Genomic DNA, 23,650 nt, shown 5'->3' with positions numbered 1-23,650 from the left:
AGACCTGCTTTGTTCGCAAATGATAATTAAAGTTTGAAGAAAACCCACAAACATCATACAGTTAGAGTTACAACGATAATAAGTAACTGAACATCGTATCTTGTCACTCACACTTTCATATTGCACCTGGTTGAACATGGCACTATGAATGGCTTTATGTTGATTTCTCATATAAGGATAGATTCGTGTTTTTACACTACCACCATAAAGTTGGGTTCGTCAATGTCTTGTTGCTTAAAATCATATTGTGTCATCAACATTTTCACAATTGTTCCTGTTGACGACAATTTCGTTCCTGGTGAAATTGACATCATGAATACCTTATCATTGTTTTCTCACACATGGGTAAGTTTGTCTTTCTACCCTGCCTCCGTGTAGCCAACTTATTTCTCTTATTTCACCTAGTCAATCACTAACTAGAGCGATCACCAAAAGATTTGTTTTTGAACATCATCCCCTATCATGTAGGTTTCCGATTTCTCGTACTAAACATTGTCACTCACAGTTTCATATTTCAACTTGTTGAAGATGGCATTATGAATGTCTTGTTGTTTTCTCACATAAGGGTAGGTTTGTCATTCTACCCTGCCATCGTTTAGCTCACCTATTTTTTTATTTCATAAGGTCAAGCACTTATTGTAGCCATGACCAGAGTACTAGCCGTTGAACATCTTATCTTGTGATTCACACTTCTACACGATCTTGCTGAACACAAAAACATGTATGCATCAACAAACATATCTATTTCAAGGGTAGTTTTATCTTCTTATACCTCCACTCTGTACTCGTGGTATTTATATCTTTTCGCAGACCCTTTTCTCTTGCAACTTATTATAAAAGTACTTGTTGGAGTCGAAAGTCACACTCAATTCGCATTACCAAATTAAAGTATGATCAAAACCCACATGGTTTATGTTGTTAGAGTTTCATTGATTAAAACTAACAGAACATTGTGTCTTGTCACAAAATTTCAGATTTCGTCAACAGAATATCGTGTCTTGTCACACAATTTCACATTCCGTCTTGTTGAAGATGACATCATGAATACCCTATTACTATTTTCTCACACAAGGGTACCTTTGTTTTTCTATCACGCCTTCGAGTAGCCACCTTATTTCTCTTGTTTCGCCCGATCAAACACTAACAACACCCAACACCATAATACTTGTTTTCGAACATCATCTCCTATCATTCACACTTTTACGCTTTATCTTGTTGAAAATGACGACACCCAATACCTGTTGCCTTGTTATTGTGTTGTCACATCGGGATATGTTTGTCTTCTTACCGAGCCAACATGTAGCTTTCCAATTTCTCTAATTTCATCGGGTCAATCTCTAACAATATCCAACAACCACGTAATTGTTGTTTAACATTATATCATGTCATCAACATTTTCAAACTGGTTCTTATCGACCACAACACCATGTATACATCGAAATATAAATCTACTTTTGGGATAGTTTTATCTTTTTACGCAGACCATCGTGTAAACCTTGTTGGAGACGAGAGACCCTAGAGGTTCGCTAATGATAATTAAAATTCGGTGAAAACCCACAAACATTATATAGTTAATGCGTTTAGCATTGACACTCACAACTTCATATTCCATCATGTTGAAGATAGAATTATGAAAGTCTTATTGTTGTTTTCTCACATAAGGGTAGGTTTGTCTTTATACCCTGCCATCGTGTCGATCTTTTATTTTTCTTATTCCATATGGTCATCCTCTTATTGTAGTCATCACGAGAGTACTAGACGTTGAACATCATACCTTGTGATTCATACTTCAATATGATCTTGTTGAATACGACACCATGTATACATAAGCATAGATATCTATTTTAAGGGTAGCTTTGTCTTCCTACCCCTCCACTTTGTAGTCGTGGTATTAATATCTTTCTGCAGACCCTTTTCTCATGAAACATATTACGAAAGTACTTGTTGAAGTCGAAAGTCCAACTCAATTCGCACAACCAGATTAAAGTATGCTCTAAACCCATATGGCTTATGTTGATAGAGTTGCATTGATTATAACAAGCAGAACATTGTTTCTTGTTACACGCAATTTCACATTCCATTAACAGAACATCGTGTCTAGTCACACACAATTTAATATTTTGTCTTGTTAAAGATAACATCATGAATACGCTATCATTGTTTTCTCACACAAGAGTAGGTTTGTCTTTCAACCCCGGCTTCGTGTAGCCACCTTATTTCTCTCATTTCGCTCGATTAATCACTAACAACAGCCATCACCAAAATACGTGTTCTTGAACATCATCTCCTACCATTCACACTTTTACGCTTTATCTTGTTAACAATGGGGCCATATAAACATGAGCATCCTTTTTCAGTTCGGGGTGTAGTTTTATGTTTTTACCCCACCGGTGTGTAGACTTGCTATTTATCACTTTTTGCATATTAGCCATCAATAAAAGTACTTGTAAAAAATGATCGCATCAAAATTAAAGTATAGTGAATACCCACATGGGTTATATTGCTAAAGTTTCAAGTAATAGGTAACTGAACATCGTACCTTGTCAATGACACTTCTATATTTCATCTTGTTTTACATGGGATTATGAATGCCTTTCTTATTGTTTTGTCATGCAGGGATAGGTTTGTCTTTTTACCCTACCACCGGGTACTTTTCCAATTTCTCTCATTTCATCTGATAAATTTATAACAATATTCATCACCAACGTACGTGTTGCTTAACATCATATCGTGTCATCCACATTTTAAAACTTGTTCTTGTTGACCACAATGCCTTGTATACATCGAAATAGATATCTACTTGAGGGGTAGTTTTGTCTTTTTACCCTCAGTATTGTGAAGTCCTTGTTAGAGACGATAGACCCGCTTAGTTCGCTAATGATAATTAAAATTTGGTGAAAACCCACAAAGAATGTATGGTTAGAGTTAGGACAATAAGTAATTGAACATCGTATCTTGTCACACATTTTCATATTCCATCTGGTTGAAGATGGAACTATGAATGACTTGTTATTTTTTCAAGTGATGACACGTTTGTCTTTTACACCACCACCATAAGGGTAGGATTGTCTTTCTACACCACAAATATTCTTGTTGGTTAATATTATATTGTATCATCAACATTTTCAAACTTGTTCTTGTCATCACGAAAATACTTGTTCTCGAAAATCATCTCCTATCATTCACAGTTTTACGCTTTATCTTGTTGAACATGACGTCATATAAACATCAGCATCCTTTTTTGAGTTTGAGTGTAGTTTTGTGTTTTTACCCCACCGAAGTGTACACTTGCAATTTATCGCTCTTGCATATTAATCATCAATAAAAGTACTTCGTGGAAACGAAAATATCAAAAATAAAGTATGGTGAATACCCACATGCGTTATATTGTTAAAGTTTCAAGTTATAGGTAACTGAACATGGTACCTTGTCAATGACACTTCCACATTTCATCTTGTTGTACATGGGATTATGAATGCCTTTCTTATTGTTTTGTCATACATGGATAGGTTTGTCTTTTTAGTTTTTACCCTGCCACCGTGTACTTTTCCGATTTCTCTCATTTCATCTGATCAATCTCTAACAATATTCATCACCAACGTACGTGTTGCTTCACACCATATCATGTCATCCACATTTTCAAACATCTTGTTGACCGCAATGCCTTGTATACATTGAAATAGATATCTACTTGAGGGGTAGTTTTGTCTTTTTACCCTCACTAACGTGAAGTCCTTGTTGGAGACGATAGACCCGCTTAGTTCCTTAATGATAATTAAAATTTGGAGAAAACTAACATACATCGTTTAGTTAGATTTACAAGGATAATAAGTAATTGAACATCGTATCTTGTCACACATTTTCATATTCCTTCTGGTTGAAGATGGCAATATGAATGACTTGTTATTTTTTCAAGTGATGATAGGTTTGTCTTTTACACCACCACCATAAGGGTAGGATTGTCTTTCTACACCAATTTTCTTGTTCGTTAATATTATATTGTGTCATCAACATTTTCAAACTTGTTCTTGTTGACCACAACACCATGTATACATCATCATAGAAATCATATTCAGGGTAGTTTTGTCTTTTTACCCAGACCACCGTATAGTCCTTGTCAGAGATGAGACATCGGGTAGGTTCGCTAATGATAATTAAAGTTTAGTTAAAACTTACAAACATTATATAGTTGAAGTTTCAAGGACAATAACTAAATGAACATCGTATCATGTAACTCACAATTTCATAATTCATGTTGTTGAAGATGGCATTATGAATGTCTTGTTGTTTTCTCACGTAAGGGTTAAGCTTATCTTTCTACCCCGCCATCATGTAGCCACCTTATTTCTCTTATTTCACCCGATCAATCACCATCAACTGCCATCACCAAAATACTTATTCTCGAACATCATCGCCTATCATTCACACTTTTACGCTTTACATTGTTGAAGATGGCGTCATGTAAACCAGCATCACTTTTCAGTTTTGGGGTAGTTTTCTATTTTAATCACACCGATGTGTAGACTTGCTATTTATTACTTTTCGCATACTAGACATCAATAAAAGTACCCGTTGGAAACGATCGCATCAAAATTAAAGTATGGTGAATACTCACATGGGTTATGTTAGCATTTCACTGATTATAACTAAAAGAACATTGTGTCTTGTCACACACAATTTCACATTCAGTCAACAGAACATCGTGTCTTATCACAGACTCTTTCACATTTCGTCTTGCTGAAGATGACATCAAGAACACCCTACAATTGTTTTCTCACTTGGGGGTATGTTTGTCATTACAACTGGTCAATCACCAATAGCAGCAATCACCAAAATACTTGTTCTCGAATATCATCTCCTATCATTCACACTTTTACGCTTTATAATGTTGAATATGGCGTAATGTAAACATCAATATCCTTTTTAAGTTCGGGGGTGGTTTTGTGTTTTTACCTCACCGATGTGTAGACTTATTATTTATTACTTTTCGCATGTTTTTTCGTATACTAGCCATCAATAAAAGCACTTGTTGGAAACGATTGCATAAAAATTAAAGTATGGTGAATACCCACATGCATTATATTGTTCGAGTTTCAAGTTATAGGTAACTGAACATCGTACCTTATCAATGACACTTCCATATTTTATCTTGTTGTACATGGAATTATGAATAACTTTCTTATTGTTATGTCATACAGGGATAGGTTTGTCCTTTTACCCTACCACTGTATACTTTTCCAATTTCTCTCATTTCATCTGATCAATCTCTAACAATATTCATCACCAACATACGTCTTGCTTAACATCACATCGTGTCATCCACATTTTCAAACGTGTTCTTGTTGACCATAATGTGTTGTATAGATCGAAATAGATATTCACTTGAGGGGTACTTTTGTCTTTTTACCTTCACTATCGTGAAGCCCTTGTTGGAGACAATAGATCCGCTTAGTTCGCTAATGATAATTAAAATTTGGTGAAAACCCACAAACATCGTTTAGTTGGAGTTACAAGGATAATAAGTAATTGAACATCGTATCTTGTCACACATTTTCATATTTCATCTCGTTGAAGACGGCACTAAGAAGGACTTGCTATTTTTTCATGTAACGATGGGTTAGTAGTCTTTTTACACCACAACCATAAGGGTAGGTTTGTCTTTCTACACCACCAATGTTCTTGTAGGTTTGTCTTCTTACCCTGCCAACGTGTAGCTTTCCAATTTCTCTCATTTCATCATGTCGATCTCTAACAATATCCATCAACCACGGAATTGTAGCTTAACATTATATCATGTCATCCACATTTCAATCTTGTTCTTATTGACCACAACACCATGTATACATCAACATATAAATCAAATTCAGGAGTAGTTTTGTCTTTTTACTGCAACCATCGTATAGTCCTTGTTGGAGACAAGAGACCCGCTAAGTTCGCTAATGATAGTTAAAGTTTAGTGAAAACCCACAAACATTATATAGATAAAGTGTTAAGGACAATAACTAATTGAGCATCAAATAAACATCAGCATCATTTTTCAGTTCGGGGGTAGTTTTGTGTTTGTACCCGATCGATGTGTAGACTTGCTATTTATTACCTTTCGCATTTTTTCGCATACTAGCCGTTAATAAAAGTACTCGTTGAAAATGATCGCATCAAAATTAAGGTATGGTTAATACCCACATGGGTTATTTTTCTCATTTTGTACGATAAATCTTTAAAAATGGCTATCACCAACATAGTTGTTGTTGAACATCATATTGTGTCATTCACACTTTCGCGCATGTTCTAATTGAACACAACACAGTGTACACACCGACATAGTTTTGTATCTCATGGGTAGTTTTCTTTTTTTACCCCATAATTGTATTGTACTACTTATAAAAGTACTTGTTGGATGAGGGGCAAAGAAAACACAATTACTATTCTTAGAAATACTAAACAATGACTAAACATCAGTCAAAATCAAATTGCAGCCCTTTTAGATTCAGTGTAATAAAGTGTATTGCTAACATTTCCAATAATCTTCTTTAGAAAACTAAGAATTGCAGTTTAACCATCCGCCTTGCCTCCATCACTTCTGACCCATAACAATCATTAACCGTAATGATATGATATTCTTCTACTCCAAATTATCTTTATATCGGGCTAGAAAATATTTGATCAATAGATACCTATCGTTAAAAACAACTACATAATATTCTTCTACTCCAAGTAGTCCTTATATGGGGCTTGAAAATATCCAATCTACACAAATCCCTGCCTCTGACAAACAAAAACTTCCTACATCATGCACATGCTTTACTAGAATTGGGATTGGGGTATTGTGCAGATAGTCAAGGGCAACTAAAGACGACCTGCACGACCCTGGAGCGTGAGTTGTAGCTGGCGTACGTGCATGGTATGTGGTGTTATGTATGTTTTGCTCTGTGCATAAGATCAACTTGCATTATATTTGAAATTTGATACTTTGGCAGCAACCCATCCTTGATAAAATGCACAGCATATAAATCAGGAAAAAGCACCTTCTTTTTAACAAAGAAGTAAACTTAACTGTCATGAGCTGCATATTTTACACGCTCATACAACTTCAATTTCTTGGAAATGCCCAAGCATGTGTATTCTCATAGCAGGCAGAAAAATATTCTCTGCACATAATGACTGGCATCTCAGACATAATCAACCAACTCAGCAACCACTAACCATGCAATCAAAATGATAACGTATAACCTGGTTTAGAGCAGGTCAAGCACAGAGCCAATTCAGACTGATCAAGCCTTAAGGCTACACACTCTTGCACGTAAAGCTACCAGATAAAAGGTACTTTGATTTGCTTTCTCAATCAGGCTTGCCAAATGGACATGCACCAGACACTATTATAACAGATAATACCATGAGAATGGTAAAGACTAACATGATTTATTTGTGATGTTGGGTGCAAATCACAAGTGTACCACTTTTTAATGGAAACCGTGCCCCTTTTTTTCTTTTGATGGCCAAGCTGGACCCTTCAGCTGATAGCAGTTTTACTGACCATGATATCACATTCAATCCAATAAATATCATTCTTAGTATAGATAAATAGAACATTTGATAAAGGCACTCATAATAGTGTAATAAAATGAAGTTAGACAATGATGTGTTAAACCCTAGGTAGAGAATTTGATCTCCAATGACCAAAATGTTCAGAAAAAAACCTGATAAGCTTTCCTGTTTAATAAAATCAAGCTTAAGAGGCAAGGGTAAACTATAAACAACCCAATAAAATCATGTTAAACATAGATTGAATCAAAAGATTCCAATAGCATGCATGTGAATAAGCAATTCTGCAGAACCCAGAAAATTCTAATTCAAAAAGGAAACTAATTTTGAGTTTCACTGACATACCAACTAGTGCTAAGAAGGAATAGTGTGAAACTTACGACCATTTCGGCATGCATTTCACAACCTGGTTGTCATATTGTATGACTGCATAAAGATCGCTTGTTCCTGGAAATTTTGTATCAGTAAGTGGCATTATTTTCAAAATGGAACATTACTGGAACTGCCAATGAGTGTAAAAAATGCATTTGTTAGAAACTATTTTCACATGATAGCATTTTCTTGAGAAAAACATTATATAGCCCAGAGCCACCCAGAACTTCCATATAAATTGGTCAAAAAGATTGTGACCAAAAAGCCTCACCCAAACAGTGTTAGTGGCTTATTTTTCTCTAATGATCAAGAGATGAACCAGAATTTACAAACCCATATTTCAATCTCAGATGGCTAAAATGCCTAGGGTTAGCTAACCACACCAAACAAGGATTCAGACAAAAATACAAAAAAGATAATAAAGATAATGGCACATACATACATACGTGGATACATACATGCATACATACACATATATACATATGTATACAAACTCCACATGAGGCCATGATAAAAAGAAACGAGCATCTCATCTTCATGACCATGCAAAGGTGTCTGAGTGCCTTACTGAAGTTACCCTAGATGGCAAAGATTCCTTTTCATCTTCTATCACTCCATCCAAAGTGATTTTCTATGTCCAAAGACCGAGTAGGTGTTAATGTGCATTGTGGTAGATAATTCTATTTGTTTAGGATATCAAAATGCAGATGTTGACCCAGGTTAACTAGAAGGGTTCACTGTCTAGTTTGTCAGGATCATCGGGTTTCACAACAGTTTTAACACTTCTCATCCAATATTCACTCAAATTACTAACGCAATCATATTGGTCAACTCAAAATCAGTTTCAACATAAAAGAAAGATGGAAAACGTTTTAGACCAGTCTACATTCTCCAAATCCATTAGGCAGCAAACTCAGATTCAACAAAATGAATCAATAAAGATAAAGGAGAAAAGGAACCGACCTAAGGATCCATGGCAGGCAAATCCACACCCTTCTTCAAATTGATAAATAGCTGCCCATCATAAACCTCACGAAGGAACTGCCTGGTCAGATAAATATTTTGAAGGGTTAGAATCGACAAACAAGAAAGCATCCAAGACTATCTTAACAACTAAATGAATTTACAAAAGCGTGTCAACTTCACAGACAACACATACATCACTTAACCCAGAACTTCTTTGAAGAGAACATGCAAAATCTAAAACACAAAGAACCCTACAATTCACCAATGGAAACAACCTCGCTTGAGTACAAATCATTCGAAAAGAAGATCGACACAATAGATCATGAATTTCCTACACGAATTTGACTACAATCAAGAAAAGCGTTTGGCGGTGCGTATGCTAAAAACAAATGGATGGGGAAAAAAGAAAATAGCAAACGATCAAACCGTCTTACTCGGAGAGATACACCGTCTGGCACTCCGCTGCACCAATCTCACGCGTCCCCGCGTTCTCCTGCCTCAACTTGGCACCAATCTCATGCGTCCCCGTGTCCTCCTGCCTCAACGAGAAAGAAACCACGCTGAGATCAAAACCATCGCACACTAGATCCACAAAAACCAAAACCGGAGTAAGAAAAAATGAAAATCGAAAGAAAAAGGCAGGCAAACGCAGCTAAACTCATAATCGGGCTCGTGTACGCTCAGAAGGCGAACCCAGAGAGAACGACGAAGATGTTGAGATCAAACGGGACGCGATCGTCCTCCCTCTCTGCACATTCCCCCCTCTCTGCACATTCCCAGGAATCCTCCGTCCGGTCGGGTTTCTTTCGCAAGAAGAAACACACCACGCAGCTCCGCAGCCTAGAATTCGCGTACAACGAAGGAGATCTCGAGACGAATCGCCTCGACTCGACGATCATCGCCGAGCTCTGAGCGTGGAGAGGGGAGCGGAAGGGAAGCAGAAGCCTCGCGGGAACGGCGACGAGAGTCGGCAGACGACGAAGGACGCAGACGGCGAGTTTAGGGCTTCGAATGGACCGAGAATCTCAGATCGTCTCTGGTTCTCGAGGGGAAAGGGGGAGGACGACGATGCGCTCAGCGGGAGCTTCCAGAGACGTCGATGTTCTGGTTCTGGTTCTGGTTCTTGTTCTTGGATTAGAGAGGGAACGTAACGATTTTTAAATCTGGCTTGCCGATGGCGGTTGGCACTTGGCGGGAGTAATTGCTTAATAAAGGCTTTTAATTGGGCGGAATTTATAATTTTGTCATTATCAAGAAAACCCGTAGGCGGTGCGTAATTGCGTATCGAGTACGCTTTAGGTGTTAACTCTGGTGCGGGTATGGATCGAATGAAATCGGTACTAATGTCGGTTGAAGAAAGCCTTTTTTAGGCCTGTCAGACGGATCCAATCAGATTTGGATCAGGTCAGAAAATAATGGTGCTGAGCATAGTGACTAAACGTTTTTTTGGGTAAATATCGGCAGCCACTTTCTCGTGATAAAAATCAACTTTTCTTCCTTACATTTTTTAAAAAAATGGTAATTTTTTTACTTAAAAATTAAAAGCGAGTTTCTTTCTATTGCAAAGAATACGATATATGACAATTTTAGTTTATGGAGTTTTGATCATAAAATATTAGTCAGCCTCACAATTTTTTTATTGCATAATTAGTAATTTAGTTTTTTCATATCATTTAGTATTATACAATTCTTTGGTTGTGCGATCATTTACCTGCGGCGCTGTCGAGAAGCACTAAAAAATATTATGTGTCAATCAGAAATGACACATGTTAAAGCTATTAAAATAATATTAAAAAATAAATTTAAGCATTCTTTTTATATTGATTAAAAATAGCCAATTCAGGCGATTTTATGCCGATAAGAATACGCACTAGTACTGAACTCTTAACCCGGCCTGACCAATTGTTATTGAGCAACTATAATAAAATATTTTAGCGTTGGAATAACAAAAAAAACGTAATGCTGAGTTCACTAGAGAGTACACCCACATGTGTTACACTAGCCATCAATAAAAGTACTCGTTGAAAATGATCACATCAAAATTAAAGTATGGTGAATACCCACATGCCTTATATTGTTAAAGTTACAAGTTGTAGGTATACCTTGTGAATGACACTTTCACATTTCATCTTGTTGTACATGGGATTATTAATGCCTTTCTTATTCCTTTGTCGTACATGGATAGGTTTGTCTTTTTACCCTGCCACTGTGTACTTTTTTAATTTCTCTCATTTCATCTAATCAATCTCAAACAATATTCATCACGTACATATTGTGTAACATCATATCGTGTCATCCACATTTTCAAACTTGTTCTTGTTCACCACAATGCCTTGTATACATCAAAATACATACCTACGTGAGGGGTAGTTTTGCCTTTTTACACTGACTTTCGTGAAGTCTTTGTTGGAGACGATAAACCCACTTAGTTTGCTAATGATAATTCAAATTTGGTGAAAACCCACAAACATCATTTAGTTAGAATTACAAGGATAATAAGTAATTGGACATTGTATCTTGTCACACATTTTCATATTTCATCTGGTTGAAGATGGCACTCTGAATGACTTGTTATTTTTTTAAGTAATGATAGGTTTGTCTTTTACACCACCACCATAAGGGTAGGATTGTCTTTCTACACCACCAATGTTCTTGTTGGTTAATGTTATATTGTGTCATCAACATTTTCAAACTTGTTCTTGTTGACCACAACACCGTTTCTACATCGACTTAGAAATCATATTCAGGGATCGTCTTGTCTTTTTACCCCGACCATCGTATGGTTCTTGTTGGAGATGAGAGACCCGCTAAGTTTTCTAATGATAATTAAAGCTTAGTTAAAACCCACAAACATTATATAGTTAAAGTTTTAAGGACAAAAACTAAATGAACATCGTAACTTGTCACTTACAATTTTATATTTCATCTTGTTAAAGATGACATTATGAATGTCTTGTTGTTTTTTCACGTAAGGGTAGGTTTGTGTCTTTCTACGCCAACATCGTGCAACCTCCAATTTTTCTTCTTTTATATAGGCAAGTTGTTATTGTAGTCATCGCGATAGTACTAGTTGTTGAACATCTTATCTTGTGATTCACACTTTCACACCATCTTGTTGAACACGACACCATCAATGCATCAACATACATATTTATGTCACGAGTAACTTTGTCTTCCTACCCTAAAAAATTGTAGTTGTGCTATTTATATCTTTTTACACAACCATTTATCATGCAACTTATAATAAAAGTACTTGTTGGAGTCGAACGTCACCCTCAATTCGCATTACCAAATTAAATGTGCTCAAATCCCACATGGGTTATATTGTTAGAGTTTCATTAATTATAACTAACAGAACATTGTGTCTTGTCACACACAATTTTACATTTCGTCAACAAAACATCATATCGTGTCACACACAATTTCAAATTTCGCCTCGTTCAAGATCACATCATGAATACCATATCATTGTTTTCTCACATAGGGTTATGTTAGTCTTTCTACCCCACCTTCGTGTAACCACATCATTTCTCTCATTTCGCCCGGTCAATCGCCAACCGCAGCCATTATCAAAATACATGTTCTCAAACATCAACTCCTATCATTCACACTTTTACAATTTCTATTGTTGAACATGGCGTCCTGTAAACCAACATTCTTTTTCAGTTTCGGGGTAGTTTTGTGTTTTTACCTCACCGATGTGTAGACTTGATATTTATTACTTTTCTTATGTTTTTCGCATATTAGACATCAATAAAACTACGCATTGGAAATGATCGCATCAAAATTAAAGTATGGTGAATACCCACGTGAGTTATATTGTTAGAATTTCCTTAATTATAACGAACGGAACATTCTGCCTTGTCACGCACAAATTCACATTCAGTCAACAGAACATCATGTCTTGTCACACACAATTTCACTTTTTGTCTTGCTAAAGATGACATCATCAATACCCTATCATTGTTGTCTCACATAGGGGTATGTTTGTCTTTCTACCCCGCCTTCGTGTAGCCACCTTATTTTTCTCATTTCACCTAGTCAATCACCAACAAGAGCCATCACCAAAATACTTGCTCTCGAACATCATCTCCTATCATTCACACTTTCACGCTTTATCTTGTTGAACATAGCGTCACGTAACATCAACATCCTTTTTCAGTTCGAAGGTGGTTTTGTGTTTTTACCCCACTGATGTGTACACTTGTTATTTATCACATTTTGCATGTATTTTCACATACTTGCCATCAATAAAAGTACTCATTGGAAATGATCACATCAAAATTAAAGTATGGTGAATACACACATGCGTTATATTGTTAGAGTTTTAAGTTTAACTGAACATCATACCTTGTCAATGACACTTCCATAATTCATCTTGTTGTACATGAGATTATGAATGTCTTTCCTAATGTTTTGTCATACAAGTATAGGTTTGCCTTTTTACACTGCCATCGTATACTTTTCCAATTTCTCTCATTTAATCTAAGCAATCTCTAACAATGTTTATCACCAATGTATGTGTTGCTTAACATCATATTGTGTCATCCATATTTTCAAACTTGTTCTTGTTGACCACAATGCCTTGTATACATTGAAATAGATATCTACTTGAGTGGTAGTTTTGTCTTTTTACCCTCACCATCGTGAAGTCCTTGTTGGAGACGATAGACCTGTTTAGTTCGCTAATGACAATTAAATTTTGGTGAAACCCCACAAACATCATTTAGTTAGAGTTACAAGGATAATAAGTAATTGAACATCGTATCTTCTTCCACATTTTCATATTCCATGTGGTTGAAGATGACACTATCAATGACTTGCTATTTTTTCATGTAATGATAGGTTTGTCTTCTTACACCACCACCCTAACGGTAGGTTTGTCTTTCTACACCACCAATTTTCTTGATGGTCAATATCATATTGTGTCTTCTACATTTTCAAACTTGTTCTTGTTGACCACAACACCATGTATACATTGACATAAAAATCAAATTCATGAGTAGTTTTGTCTTTTTACCCTGACTATCGTATAGTCCTTGTTGGAGACGAGAGACCAGCTAGGTTCGCTAATGATTCTTAAAGTTTAGTGAAAACCCACAAACATTATATAGTTAAAGTTTTAAAGACAATAACTAAATGAATATCGTATCTTGTCACCCAAAGTTTCATATTCCATCTTGTTGAAGATAACATTATAAATGTCTTGTTATTTTCTTAGGTAAGGGTTGGTTTGTCTGTATACCTCGCCTTCATATAGCTCTCCTATTTTTTTTATGTCTATTGGACAAGCTCTTATTGTAGCCATCACGAGAGTACTAGCTGTTGAACATCTTATCTTGTGATTCACACTTCCACACAATCTTCTTGAATATGACACCATTTATGCATCAACATACATATTTATTTCATGGGTAGTTTTGTCTTCCTATCTTAACACTCTGTAGTCGTAGTTTTGTATCTTTTCGCAAACTCTTTTCTCATGCAACATATAACAAAAGTACTTGTTGGAGTCGAAAATCTCACTCAATTTGCATTAACAAATTAAAATATGCTCAAAACCCACGTGTTTTGTTGTTAGAGTTTTAATGATTATAACTAATAGAACATTGTCTTGTCATACACAATTTCATATTCTCTGAACAAAACATTGTTGTATATGGGTTTTGAGCATACTTTAATTTGTTAGTGAGAATTAAATGGGACTTTGAACTCCAACAAGTACTTTTATAGTAAGTTGCATTAGAAAAGGATCTGCGAAAAGATATAAATACCACAACTATAAAGTGGCGGGGTTGGAAGACAAAACTACCGCTGAAATAGATATGTATGTTGATGCATACATTGTGTCGTGTTCAACAAGATCGTGCAGAAGTATGAATTATAACGCATGTGAGTGTTTCCTATACTTTAATTTTGATGTGATCTTCAACAATTGGGTATTCATGATGTCATCTTCAACAAGAAAAACAAATGTACCCTTATGTCAGAAAACAATGATAGGGTATTCATGATGTAAACTTCAACAAGATGGAATGTTAAATTGTGTGTGAAAATATTCGATGTTCTGTTGACAAAATATGAAATTGTGTGTTACAAGACACAATGTTTTGTCAATTATAATCAATGAAACTATAAGAACATAGCTCATGTGAACATACATTAATCTGGTGGTGCGAATTGAGTAGGGCTTTCGACTTCAACAAGTACTTTCATGATAAGTGGTGTGAGTTTTATGAAAATAATTTTTAAAGCAATATTTTTAATAAAAACAAGTGTGAAAGCCAGACACCAAATAATAAAAATCGTCTCACATGAGTGGTGGAGTCCGGGTCGATCTCAGAGAACGAAAAATACTTGTATTCAAACACACAAGCTAAACTATTCTTTATTTCCAAAATAAAAAGAATTTAAATAAATAAATACGAGAGTGCTGCCCTATGCAGAGGGCTTAAACAATAATTGAATGCCTTATTACAGACCCAATTAATAAAATAAAAGAATTAAAATCCTAATCTAAAACTAAAAGAAAAGGGATTTAGTGCTTCGAGTCTTCTTGTCCCTTCTTGAGGTAATGCATGTTTTCTTGAACTTTTGCTTTTCTGAGGGTACTTTTGAGAGTCTGAGGGTCCCTTGAGGGTTGCCTTTTTGGGACCTCAGAGGACTCTTCAGAGGCTCGAGAAAGGGTTTCCTTGCACGTGAAACAGTTCCCTGCAACACAAAAACACGAAGCAAATAGCAGCAACGAGAGATGTACAAGAAAATCAACAGGGAATCTGACATAAAAAATTCACAAAAATGCGAAGTAAAGACATGAACTAACATTGCATCACTCACACGAGATGACAAAACAACAACACTATCTAATGCAAGAATTCAAGAACTATTTTCTACAAACTACTCAAGGAACTAACTAATGACTTGACTACTTTAAGAAATCCAGAAGTCATAAATCACAAGAGAACTAAGAATCACAAACATATTCAGCTGAACTAAGAAGTTACTCTAATTAATTAAGCTACTACTCACAAATGAATCGCATGAGCAAGAACTATCAATATCGGCTAATAGTAACTAACAGAAATCGGCTAATCTGCATCAAGTAACTCTAATGCTAATTACGACTGACAAACAAAACTAAACTGATCTAAATTAATGATGGACTCTCGAACATAAACAACCAAAATGAAATATTTAATGAGATGAGCAACTAAGAACTACTGAAATACTCGTGAGACACATTGACATAGCGTCAACCCTAAACACTTGTTGAATCTTAAATGCCAACAGGTAATGTAATACTAAGATTAACACACCTAGAGAACCGAATACTGGAATAATGTATAAACTAAGCAGATTACACAACTACGATTAACAATCCCAAATGAAAGAAACTGCTATAAATGTAAATGCCAGAAAATAAAACATTGATCAAACGAATAATTCTAGAGCCGGCTAAGCAAAAAACGCACATTACAATTCTATTGCTGAAGCAGATCAACTACTGTATAAATAAAAATAAAAAAAACTAAAAGGAACATTAACCGACTGAATAAAGATTGACAACCTAAGCAATTAACAGATCTAATTAACTATTGTAAAACCCGACGCTATAGCTGAAATAAAATAACGTGAAATGAAAGGTGTTAATGTAAAACATCAAACAAGAAAACGCTAAGGAAGAATGCTAATCTATAAAAACGCTGATTGCATAAAAAAATGCTGATAAATAAAATATTTATTTCAACTGACAAACAAAATAGAATGGTGTATGCAAGAATAAAATCTACCGGACCTAATGAGCACGCTATTGCATAAAAAAAAACTAAAACTAAACACGTTGAAACACACCACTATTTATGTTTAACAATAACACTAACACTACAGGACAGATTCAAAGCATCAAAACTAAACCCTATCTAGCTACGACCCACACCCTAAAACCACTACTAATTTACTCTTCAAAACAAGTAAAATGCACAAACGAAGACATGTATTTAACTTGTTCTGTGCATTAGAAAAGGATGAAACTAGATATGAATATGCACTATTTCTAAAAACTATAGAAACACGAGAAGAAGAGGTTCACCATAGAGTTCACCTTCGAGGGCTGGGTTGAGAAAAGAGTGGCCTCTCCACGATGTGTACTCATCACGCTGCACCCTTTGATGAAAGAAGATGAAACCGCCGACGAGAAGAAAGGGAAAAGGAGAAGAAGAAATAGAAGAGAGGTGGAGAAGGAACCGACTGGCTGGTAGAGAGAGAGAGAGAGAGAGAGAGAGAGAGAGAGAGAGAGAGAGACGTGAAATTCAAGGTGGGAGGCCCTTTTTCTTTCTCAAACTTTCCTTTTTATAACATGTTAATTAGGTTTTGGAATTTCTTTTCAAAAAGTGTCTGTACATTTTTCAAATATTTCAAACAACTCCATTTTTTTGAAAGTATTTTTCAAAAACTTAATTAATTTCTAAAAAAGGCTCAGAAATGGCTCAAGTTGCTCAATTAAAAATTTGATCAAAATCTTTGAAAACCTTCACAAACAAGCATTTTTTAAGCAATTATTGCACATGATCATGCATAAAAAATATGTGAATTTATGTGTAGAAATTATGAATAATCAATAAGTAACATAAGAAAAAGGTCCACAGAAAGATATAAATACCACGACTACAAAGTGAAGGGGTTGGAAGATAAAACTATCCCTAAACGAGTGTGAAGTACATTTGTAATGGATTTTTTTAGAGATTAACCAAATCAAATAAAATTAATGTGAGAGTTATACGGCAAAAGGGTAAAATGATAAACTTATCCTTGTATGAAAAAGAAATTATATAAATTCAAAGCCATATATACATCAACATAAACATCTACTTTAGGGGCAGTTTTCTCTTTTTACCCACACCATCATGAAGTCCTTGTTGGAGACGATAAACCCGCTTAGTTTGCTAATGATAATTAAAGTATGGTGAAAATAAACAAATATCATATAGTTAAAGTTACAAGGATAATAAGTAACTGAACATTGTATCTTGTCACCCACTTTCATATTTCATCAGATTGAAGGTGGCACTATGAATGGCTTCTTATTGTTTTCTCATGTAAGGGTAGTTTTGTCCATTTACACCACCACCATAAGGGTAGGTTTGTCAATGTTCTTATTGCTTAATATCATATTGTGTTATCAACATTTTCACACTTGTTCTTGTTGACCACAACACCATGTATACATCGACATATATATCTACTTCAGGGGTAGTTTTATCCTTTTACCCCAAACATCTTGTAGCCCTTATTGGATACGAGAGACCTGCAAAGTTTGTTAATGATGTGAAAACTCACAAACATTATATAGACAGAGTTTCAAGGATAATAAATAAACATCATATCTTGTCATTCACACATTTATATTTCATGTTGTTGAAGATGGCATCATGAGTGGCTTGTTATTTTCTTATGTAAGGGTAGGTTTGATATTTTACAATTACCACCGTGTAGCTCTCCTATTTTTTTTATTTTATATGGTCACATAATTGTCAATGATATTTGCACTTAATCTTGTCGTAAACTGCACTATGAATGCATGTTATTATAAAAGTACTTGTTATACCTTTCCGCAAACCCTTATCTCATGCAACTTATTATAAAAGTACTTGTTCGAGTTGAAAGTCTCACTCTATTGCCACTACTAAATTAAAGTATGTTTAAAACCCACATGCATTATGTTGTTAGAGTTTCATTGATTATAACTAAGAGAACATTGCGTCTTGTCACACACAATTTCACATTCCGTCAATAGAACATCTTGTCTTGTCACACACAATTTTACATTCTGTCTTGTTGAATTTGATATCATGAATACCCTATCATTGTTTTCTCACATAGGGGTACATTTATCTTTCTACTCCGCATTCGTGCAACCACCTTATTTCTCTCATTTCGCTCGGTCAATCACTAACACCAAGCATCACCAAAACACTTATTTTCGAACATCATATCCTATCATTAACACTTTTACGCTTTATCTTGTTGAACATGGTGTCATGTAAACGTAAGCATCATTTTTCATTTCGGGAGTTGTGCTGTATTTTTACCCCACCGATGTATAGGCTTGTTGTTTATCACTTTTTGCATGTTTCTTCGCATGCTAGCCACCAATAAGAGTACTTGTTGGAAACGATCGCATCAAAATTAAAGTATGATGAATACCCACATGCGTTATATTGTTAAAGTTTTAAGTTATAAGTAACTTAACATCCTACCTTGTCAATGACACTTCTATATTTTATCGGGTCGTACATAGCATTAAAAACGTCTTTCTTATTGTTTTGTCATACAGGGATAGGTTTGTGTTTTTACCCTGCCACCGTGTACCTTTCCAATTTCTCTTAATTCATTCGGTCAATCTCTAACAATATCCATCACCAACGTACGTGTTGGATAACATCATATTGTGTTATCCATATTTTAGAACATGTTCTTATTGACCATGATGCTTTGTATACATTGACATAGATATCTACTTCAAGTGTAGTTTTTTCTATTTACTCCCACCATCATGAAGTTCTTGTTGGAGATGATAGACCTGCTTAGTTTGCTAATGATAATTAAAGTTTGGTGAAAACCCATAAACATCGTATAGTTAAAGTTATAATTATAATAAGTAACTCAATATCGTATCTTGTCACTCATACTTTCATATTCATCATATTTAAGATGGCACTATGAATATCTTTATGTTGATTTCTCATGTAAGGATAGGTTCATCTTTTTACACTAACACCATAAGGGTAGGTTTGTTAATGTCTTCTTGTTTAATAACATATTGTGTCATCAACATTTTCATACTTGTTCTTATTGACCATAATTTTGGTCTTGGTAAAGATGACATCATGACTGTCATTGTTTTCTCACATAAGGGTATGTTTGTCTTTCTACCCCACCTTCGGATAGCCAACTTATTTCTGTTGTTTCGCCTGGTCAATCATTAACTGTGGCCTGCACCAAAAGATTTATTCTTGAACATCATCTCCTATCAAGTAGGTTTCCGATTTGTTTTACTGAACATTGTCACTCACAGTTTCATATTTCATATTGTTGAAGATGGTGACAAGTATTGGGTAACGCTGTGTTCAACAAGATAAAGCATAAAAGTGTGAATGATAGGAGATGATGTTCGAAAAACAAATCTGTTGGTATTAACTGCAGTTAGTGATTGACCAAGCGAAATAAGTTGGTTACACGAAGGCGGGGTAGAATGACGAACGTACCCCAGTGTGAGAACATAATAATAGAGTATTGATGATATCATCTTTAACAATACGGAATGTGAAATTGTGTGTTACAAGACACAATGTTCTGTGTATAGAATGTGAAATTGTATGTGACAAAGACAAGTGTTCTGTAACTTATAATCCATGAAACTGTAACAACATAACTCATGTGGGTTTTGAGTATACTTCAATCTGATAGTGCAAATTGAGCGAGTCTTTTGACATCAAAAAGTACTTTTATAATAAGTTGCATGAGAAAAGGGTCTCCAGAAAAATATAAATCTCACGACTACAAAGTGGAGGGGTAGGAAGACAAAATTGCCCCTAAAATATATATGTATGGTATACATGGTGTTGTGTTCAACAAGATTATATGAAAGTATGAATCACAAGGTATGATGTTCAATGACTAGTACCTTGGTGATTACTACAATAAGAGGTTAACCATATGAAATAAGAAAAACAAGAGAGCTACACAATACTGGGGTAGAAAGGCAAACCTACCCTTACGTATGAAAACAACAATAAGATATTCATAATTGTATCTTCAATAAGTTGGAATATGAAACCGTGAATGTCAAGATAAGATGTTCAATTAGTTATTATCATTGACACTTTTTACTATGTAATGTTTACGAGTTTACACCAAACTTTAATTATCTTTAGCGAACCTCGAGGGTCACTCGTCTCCAACAAGGACTACACGATTGCCTTGGTAAAAAGACAAAACTACCTCTGAAGTTGATTTATAGTTCGATGTATACATGGCCTTGTGGTCGATAAGAACAAGTTTGAAAATGTGGATGACACGATATAATGTTAAGCAACAATTACGTGGTTGATGGATATTGTTAGAGATTGATTAGATGAAATGAGAGAAATTGAAAAGCTAGCCTTTGGCAGGGTAAGAAGACAGACCTATCGGGTATGACATGACTATAAAATGAATTTCATGACATCACGTTAAATGGAAAAAGGGACTTCAATTCACTTGCGAGGAGGACAATTTTGAGATCAAACTCTTTTATGAAGCAATTAAATCAATTGAATTCCACTTATCTTTGTTAAAAAAATGCATCACCACCAAAAAAACTATGGCTCTACTTAAAGTTTTTGATGGATCCCAAAATAATTTTTTTTATGATTTTCTGCCACCTAAATATAACGAGAAGGTCTATCCATAACTATAAGAAAAATCATATGGTGACAACGGGTCCATTGAATGCCCCTACTACTATAAAAAATATCTCCCATCTACACATTGACAAGTCTTAAGAAACTGATTGTTGTAACACGTCATAATTAGAACCTGTATGTCATGAAAGCCAAAAAAAAATGACAGCGACCCTTGTAAAAAATTCCAATCCACTGGATCATAGGCATTGGCTACGTTGGTCTTAAAAGAATAGATTTTTTTTGTAATTTAAAGAATCAATTGAATGTTTCGTCATTTTAAAAGATTAGGTTGATTGTGAAAAATAATTCTGTTAAGAATTGCTTGCATAGGATTTACTATAATTTTGGTAATGAACTTGTAAACAAAATTACAGACTAATGGGCCTAAAGTTCTTAAAATTAAAAGCACTCAACTTTTTTTAAATCGAAACCATGTGAGTAGGATTCATCTCGAATGAAAGAAGTTCGTCACTACTTTAGACGTCTGGACCTGGTGCACTTTCAGCCTTTGTATATTAAATGCTCCTACTTGTCATAGCTTGTCAAGTGACGTTTAGACATGAAATCTGAATGGTGTGTTCATGGCTTCTTCTTAGCAAGCTGGTGTTAGGCAGACCCATCAGTTATACAACCATACCATTGGGATTTGAACTTGCAACGTCCCAACACAAGGTGACGTGCACTCACTGCTTCTACCAGACAACTGGAGCCTCTGTTGGTAATCCAGTCACATAGCTTCTACCAAAGGCTTCGGACAACTAATTTTCCTTTTTCTTTATTTATTTCTGTCATAAGTAAAATATATTTAAACCAAGTATGAAGAATGTAGTTGACTAGTATTAAAAAGCAAATGATAAGTTGTTAGCACATTGGTATTCAAATGAGACTGCTATAAGGAAGGGATCCAACCTTGACAAAGATTAGATGACAGATTGGATGTGGTGGTACTTACAAACAAGGTTGATATACACTTATAGGTTGATAACAGTGGAGATGCCAGATTTAATGGGGGGAAAACGTAAGATTGGCTTTGATATTTGCTCCAACAATCAAGGTCGACCTACTCTGAAACCAAATGATAGCAGCTTAGGTAAGGGAGGAGAGAGAGAGACGTGAAGCGGTGGAGAGGGTAAGAAAGAGGCATGAGAGGGATAGTGGGTGAGAGTGAGAAATAGTGGGGCATGAGAGAGAGATTAGGCAAGGCGTGAGAGAAAGTGAAAGGGGGAAAGAGTAATGGATTTAAGATGGGGAGATTCACAATTTTGGAAAGTAGAGAGGTGAAGGTATCTCCTTTGAAATATTTTCAAATGAGTCAAATTAATTTCTTTCAAGAAAGAGCCAATTCCTATTAAAATCTAATAGGCCCAAATTGAGAAAGATTCATTTGCATTCAAATCATAAATTTCATGCTTACAATATTTTTTTACTAGTATTTATAGGATTTCCAAACCTACAGATGGTTTCATCCTTGAATTTAATACTGGAGAATCCTCCATTCAGCCAAGGTATGAGATCACCCCTAGGAGCGTTGAGCTTGACAAAATAAGCAAACTGCCCTTGAGGGTATTAAGCTATATAAAATAACTTTTAGCCCCCCAATGGAGCATTGAGTCAAGAAAAAGGATGTTCTTGCCTTTTTATAATTCAAATGCCTCTCATGCTACTCTTGTTAACCCTAATAGACTTTTGTACCTCTCTCAATATCCCTTAATACCCTATACACTTGGATCATTAGAACCATAATATCCAAATGAGAGAGATATCCAAACTCACCCCAAACAGAAAATACAATAAAATTTACAGGAAATCTTGGGGGTGGTGCCAGGTTGCTATCAAGTTGTTAAATGGGAAAAATGCGTCTGCTTTTATTTTTCTCAATTAAAGATCATCACAAAGAAGCTTTTGAGAAGTTCATTGTGATATGTGGGGGCCCTACTCCTATCGTCTCCCATAAAAGATTTAAATTTTGTGTTGTGTTTGTTGATGAATATTTCTGGTATACACGGGTTTTCTCAATTATACACAAATCCAATTTATTCTTTAAAATTGTTGAACTTAATAAACTTGTCCATACTCAATTCATGAAAAAAAATAAAAAAATTCAAACTGATAAGGGAGGAGAGTTATGCCACAATGAACCAAGAGAATACCTAAAAGATAATGGTATTCTTCACTACAAGAGCTTCTCTAAAACTCCATAGCAGAACAATATGGCCAAACAATGTCATAGATCCATTGTCGAAGTAGGCCTCAGTATGATGTTTCTTGCCCAAACTCTAGTTTGGTTTTGGGTAGTTGGCTTTTTTTACTGTTGCATGGCTCATAAA

At 35.2% G+C, this 23,650-nt stretch overlaps 1 protein-coding gene and 1 long non-coding RNA gene across 2 annotated transcripts in view; one reads left to right on the top strand and one right to left on the bottom strand.

Moving 5' to 3' along the window:
* Window positions 1-7,492: 7,492 nt before the first annotated feature.
* On the bottom strand, window positions 7,493-9,428 carry LOC149820080 (uncharacterized). The gene is made up of 3 exons (XR_016426763.1): window positions 9,315-9,428; window positions 8,878-8,959; window positions 7,493-7,989 (listed from the first exon to the last, which is right to left on the bottom strand). It is a non-coding gene; the product is annotated as an uncharacterized LOC149820080 (long non-coding RNA).
* Window positions 9,429-9,891: 463 nt separating this feature from the next.
* The window catches only part of LOC149820079 (uncharacterized), a 40,822-nt gene continuing 27,063 nt past the window's right edge, over window positions 9,892-23,650 (top strand). The window contains exon 1 of the mRNA XM_089981739.1: window positions 9,892-10,027. Coding sequence (XP_089837865.1) covers window positions 9,892-10,027 — 136 coding nt within the window. The remainder of the gene's footprint in view (window positions 10,028-23,650) is intronic.

The sequence above is a fragment of the Nuphar pumila genome, chromosome 12 (genome assembly GCF_984573655.1).
Source record: "Nuphar pumila chromosome 12, dmNupPumi1.hap1.1, whole genome shotgun sequence".
Lineage (NCBI taxonomy): Eukaryota > Viridiplantae > Streptophyta > Magnoliopsida > Nymphaeales > Nymphaeaceae > Nuphar > Nuphar pumila.
This window is presented reverse-complemented; position numbering and strand designations above follow the sequence as displayed.